Source organism: Melanostigma gelatinosum, assembly GCF_949748355.1.
Source record: "Melanostigma gelatinosum genome assembly, chromosome: 9".
Lineage (NCBI taxonomy): Eukaryota > Metazoa > Chordata > Actinopteri > Perciformes > Zoarcidae > Melanostigma > Melanostigma gelatinosum.
Genome location: NC_136642.1, coordinates 26,504,331 through 26,510,330, shown reverse-complemented (window position 1 = coordinate 26,510,330; position 6,000 = coordinate 26,504,331). Strand labels below are relative to the sequence as shown.

At 44.8% G+C, this 6,000-nt stretch overlaps 1 protein-coding gene across 2 annotated transcripts in view; it reads left to right on the top strand.

Annotated features, from left to right (window-relative positions):
• adcy3a (adenylate cyclase 3a) overlaps nt 1–6,000 on the top strand; it is a 63,434-nt gene that overhangs the window by 13,074 nt on the left and 44,360 nt on the right. For both annotated transcript variants that reach the window (XM_079275571.1, XM_079275570.1), the window contains exons 3-4: nt 210–359; nt 4,644–4,774. In XM_079275571.1, the coding sequence (XP_079131697.1) occupies nt 210–359; nt 4,644–4,774 (281 nt within the window). The remainder of the gene's footprint in view (nt 1–209; nt 360–4,643; nt 4,775–6,000) is intronic.

Sequence of the window (6,000 nt, the reverse complement as noted above, 5' to 3'; positions counted from 1 at the left end):
GGAGCAGGAGGAAAAGATAAAGAATCATCTTTTGTCACACTTCTAGTTCTCTGGACACAACAGGGACACATTTGAAATAAAGTGTATTCTGCATAATATGTCATCTTTAAAGCTAAACCTGAAGCTGAACTTTCTGCCATATTAAGCCCGTATTGTACATGTGTTCATTCAATATTGAGCCCTAACCGTTGCATTCTTTTTCTTTCAAGCTGCTAGCCAACGTAGTGATCTATGTTTGTGCCATCACTGTGGGCGTCATGTCGTACTACATGGCTGATCGGAAACATCGAAAGGCCTTTCTGGAGGCGAGACAGTCACTGGAGGTCAAACTCAACCTGGAGGAGCAGAGCCAGCAACAGGTCAGAGGACAAACCGTACAACATTCTGGTGTTAATACGTGAGTTTAAGGCAGGGGTGCCCAATACCTCGATCAACTGGTTGATCGCGGAGGTAGTGCGGGTAGATCGCATGCCATTCAAAAAAAAATGAGATGTCCTCATGGCATTTACCACTTGATTTTCTAACACACGGGTCACCACGTATGCGCAGTCAACCACGCGAGCTACTGCAAAACTCCGGCGAGCTAATTAGTTAGCCTTCCAATTTATTTCTACTAAAGAAGCTAAAGCTGTAGCGCCATGATTTGGGAAACTTCCAAAACCTGGCGTCAGAACTGGAGACTCAGCGGAAGGCGTGTGCGTAAAATGACAGAGCAGATTGACAAGTGTCTGTCAGAGTTTGACAAACGCTTTCAAGGCGTTGCTTTACTCGAGCCAGTTGCTACACTTATGTGCTGCACATTTGGGGAAGATATTGAGGTTGATTCACTCGCATCAAAAATTGCACCGCTGTTTCACCTGAACTCGTCTGGAGTGGAGGATGAGATGTTGACACTGCAAGCTGACATTCAGCTGAAGTCCAGGGCTCATGTGGAGTTTTCTCACAGAGGAAAAATACCCAAACATGAGGACATGTGATACCTTAGACTGCATTATTCGGCTCTACTCATGTATGTGAGTCAGCCTTTTCCCACATGAAGAACATTAAGTCCATACACCGTTCCACCATGACTGATGATCATATGAAGTCTGCTTGAGGCGGATACCAGCAGCTACTGTCAGACTATGCAACTCTGGCCAATCCCATTCAGTGCAAGTCATCAGAGTAAGGTAATGACAAAAAATGTACAGAATTGAATTGTGCCATAAGGGCTCATGCAGTTATGCAAGGTACGCCAACATATATTGTAAATATAAAGTATACTCGGTGTTAGGGGTGTAACGGTACGCGTATTCGTATTGAACCGTTCGGTACGAGGCTCACGACGAACCGAACGTTTGAAAAAGCCTTTATTTAACCAGGTAGTCCCATTTGAGATTAAAAATCTCTTTTGCAAGATGTAAGTAACAATACAAGATGTAAGCAAGATGTAAGTAACAATACTACATAACATTAAGGAGCAGTTTTTGTTTTTGATGCTTATGTGTTGCTAAGAAGACACCCCAGAAGATGAGTCACTCAGGTATAGTTCCATCATTGTTCAAAGTCAAAGAATAACTTCATGATGTTAGTTGTAATGAATAAATATATTTTAAAATCAAGTACATTTCTCTGGCATTTATAGTTTTCTACTGTACCGAAACGTACCGAACCGTGGCTCCACTGTATCGTACCGAACCCAACCGTGAGTTTTGTGAACCGTTACACCCCTACTCAGTGTATGTGTGGGGGGGTGGGTATGTGTATGTATGTATATGTATGTATGTATATGTATGTATGTATATATATATATATATATATATATGTGTGTGTGTGTGTGTGTGTGTGTGTGTGTGTGTGTATATGTGTATATATATATATATATATATATATATATATAACACTTACAAATGGTAAAGCCGTGGTTTTATTAAAGTTTTTCACACAACAATCACATACTACAATTTAAATTCAATGAAACAGTCTCAGTGCCAGAAGAACTAATTCTAACACTCCTACTGTAATAGGTTTTTTCTATTCTGCTTTCACTGATTTGCTAAAGGAATAAAGTCCAGGCTCTCTCCTGGAAATATCCCCCTCCTCTCTCTTCTCTCTGCTCTGCTGTTTTCCTGCATGTTTTGCAGGCTCTCACAGTCCGCTCTCTCTCTCTGTGTTTTTTCTTTTTCTCATGCTCTCCGTTGATAGCAGAATGGTCTTCTGTCCCCCTATAAGTGGGTAAGAGAGCAGAAGGGTCTTCTTGTCCTCACTTCTTAGGGGGTATGACCCCTAAGTGTCTATTCAATAAGTCTGTCCCATTCTCTAGTTGGGGAAAAGCCCAAACTCAGTTTTTCTGCTGATAAAAAGCTGGCTCCTCCTTCAGGCTCATGAGTCACTCACACATGAGTCCTGCTTCTTTTAGAGCTGACACAGAATGTAACTGGTTTGATCCCATTCAGAAGAGGAAGGATGATATAAGTATTGAGTGACTATTTTATATAAGGCGTCTATGCAGTTTATATGGTGAATCACATCTATCAACAAATAAAACAAGTTATAGGTTTAATCACTTCTATCATGAATTACACCAGTTTATATGTTTAATGGTTGTACTTTGAATCAAAAAGGCTACAGGTTATAATAGTTGTGCTTTTATGCTTTCATACTTTTCTACGATCTTTGAACACTACATATAGAAATAAATCCAGTTATATGACATTAAAATAATTACTAGTGAACATTGGTGAAAAGTTTCATGAGTTTTTGTGCATCCTGAAGTTGGTCAAACATGTTCAAAATGTCAAAATCCAACATGACAGACTTCCTGTCTGACAAGAACATTTTATGTAAAGATAAGAGCAATGTTCCCACCAAATTTCTTAAGCCAAACCACTGCAGAACTTTGCAATTTTCTCCAGCTCTGAAAGGAGCGCCAAGTTTTGTGAGCTTTCGAGCATCCCAAAACCCTCAAGAATGCAATTGTGCAGATTAATAATAATAATAATAATAATAATCTTAACAAAAACAACAGGTTCCTTGCACTTTCAGGGCCACGGACCGTTCAGCTAATAATCCTATCAATTTCAACAGGGCCTCTACGACTCCTGGTCTGTGCTCGGCCCTAATAAAATCACGTATAATCATAAATCCTTGATGAAAGGTGAGGGCCCTATCTTGGGACAAAAAAAGCTGCCTTTTGGTCAGCAGACAAGGAAGCATACAGGATTGCTAGAACAAGACTGAAAGCTGGCATCAAGGAGGCAAAGAAGAGGCATCAAGAGAGACTGGTGAGAGACCTCAACACCAACAACACTAAATATATGAGGCAGGACATCCACAATGTCACAGGCTACAAAAACAGGAGCATCCCCATCATGTGTGAGGCCACCTTCACAGATGAGCTGAACACCTTTTGTACTCTCTTTGATCTCCTCAACAAAGAGTCAGCTGTCAAGTCTGCCCCACCCCCAGAGGACCGGCCACTGTCAGTATCCCCAGAGGACCGGCCACTGTCAGTATCCCCAGAGGACCGGCCGCTGTCAGTATCCCCAGAGGACCGGCCGCTGTCAGTATCCCCAGAGGACCGGCCGCTGTCAGTATCCCCAGAGGACCGGCCGCTGTCAGTATCCCCAGAGGACCGGCCGCTGTCAGTATCCCCAGAGGACCGGCCGCTGTCAGTATCCCCAGAGGACCGGCCGCTGTCAGTATCCCCAGAGGACCGGCCGCTGTCAGTATCCCCAGAGGACCGGCCGCTGTCAGTATCCCCAGAGGACCGGCCGCTGTCAGTATCCCCAGAGGACCGGCCGCTGTCAGTATCCCCAGAGGACCGGCCGCTGTCAGTATCCCCAGAGGACCGGCCGCTGTCAGTATCCCCAGAGGACCGGCCGCTGTCAGTATCCCCAGAGGACCGGCCGCTGTCAGTATCCCCAGAGGACCGGCCGCTGTCAGTATCCCCAGAGGACCGGCCGCTGTCAGTATCCCCAGAGGACCGGCCGCTGTCAGTATCCCCAGAGGACCGGCCGCTGTCAGTATCCCCAGAGGACCGGCCGCTGTCAGTATCCCCAGAGGACCGGCCGCTGTCAGTATCCCCAGAGGACCGGCCGCTGTCAGTATCCCCAGAGGACCGGCCGCTGTCAGTATCCCCAGAGGACCGGCCGCTGTCAGTATCCCCAGAGGACCGGCCGCTGTCAGTATCCCCAGAGGACCGGCCGCTGTCAGTATCCCCAGAGGACCGGCCGCTGTCAGTATCCCCAGAGGACCGGCCGCTGTCAGTATCCCCAGAGGACCGGCCGCTGTCAGTACACTTGCAAATGAAGACGTCCACGCAGAGTTACCTGCGTGGACGGCAACCTGGTCAGCAACCTGCGGCTCACGAGCCGCAGGTTGCTGACCCCTGTGCTAGGCCAACCGCATCCTGACTCCAGCTCTGTACTTAAAACACACATTTATATCCATCTGATCATCTCACGCTCTGTATTTCCCAAAATGTTGATCTATTTATTTTGTTGACTGTGGTCAGCGAGCATACAACTGATTAAGTCTTCATCAATCAAACTCATATCGGTGATATAACGGGGCATGTACGATTTTTGATCGTGGTATGGTCCGTGTTTCTTTTCAGTAGCTGTGTATGATGTCCTTTCTGTGTCTGTCTTTGTCCTCTACAGGAACGCCTGCTGCTCTCCATCCTTCCAAAGCACATAGCTGATGAGATGCTTCAGGACATGAAGAAGGAGCCCAGTCAGAAAGAGATGCAGCAGTTCAACACTATGTACATGTACAGACACGAAAACGTCAGGTAACTTGGTTCCTCTCTCGGCTTTGACCATCACAGCTTTCAGCTGAACGTTCATATGTAACATGAATGTCGTCTTGTTGATTTCGTTGACTGCGTGTGCAGCAGGAGGCTTCTCACAGTGGTGTCTACGTATCTACATTGATCCCTGAGTGGGTTCACAAGCAACGTCACACACCAAACCAATTAAAGCCATTAATGTTAAGCAAACACACATTTATTGTCTTATTTTTTCAAACTGATACACTGTTGAAAATTGACATTGATTGTCAATGTACCAATAACTCAATAACAACACAACAAAGCTATTTTTAACGAATCATATGGCAGCCTTTTACAAACAGCCCACTTCCCAAAACAGACTGCATGGTTAGTTGAGTTAGCTGAAACAAACACAGTACATTGTGTCCCATAGTTGGATGGGAGGGAAGAGGAAACTGGTTTGTGTTGATCGAGAAAGCTACAGTCACAAGCTTAATCATGACAAAGAAACAAGATGTTAGTGTGCAGATACAAGTTCACAACGGATCAAGTCTGCCTTAAAACAATGGTCAGGTGCCCACATGACCACCGACGCAGCTTTTGCTTGCTGTAATCATTCCTCCTGTTCATACTGTAACGGTCTTCTTAATTTGGATTAAACGTTAGTGATGGGGGACACAATTCTGTGCTCAAGCTAATATGAGGCTTCGTCAATCTGTCTTCGACAAATGACGTGGCTACATTCCAACTGAACAGTCTTTCTAGTATTACATCCCCTCTTTGTGTTTTTATAGACAGTGTTTCCCTGTTAAACTGCTGTTAAATATAGCAACAAAAACAGAGAGAGGAGTGTGGAATTTGTCCCCTTTACATTGAAATAGCTTAAGGAACAAATCTTTCAATGTCCAGTATGAACAGGAAGAATGAATGTTGCTATGGGCTCATGCCTGGTTTTGGACAACAGTTAGCACAGTTCTAAAACCTGTGCTAACAAAGACAAAGTTTAAGTCTGTTACCTGAAGCATCACTATCCAGTGAAGCATGAATTCAAGCGCTTCCAGTTTTGAACACCAGCAACTAGACGGATCCCCTGGAATGAGATGTGAGGCCTGCTTTAATAACCCATCATAGAAGTCCCACATTGTGCTGATACACACAGAATGAAGATATGCTCCTGGCTGCTCGGCACCTTTTGAATATATCCTCTGTGGCTCATTTTCAGGTTCTGAATCTTCTGAATATACTTT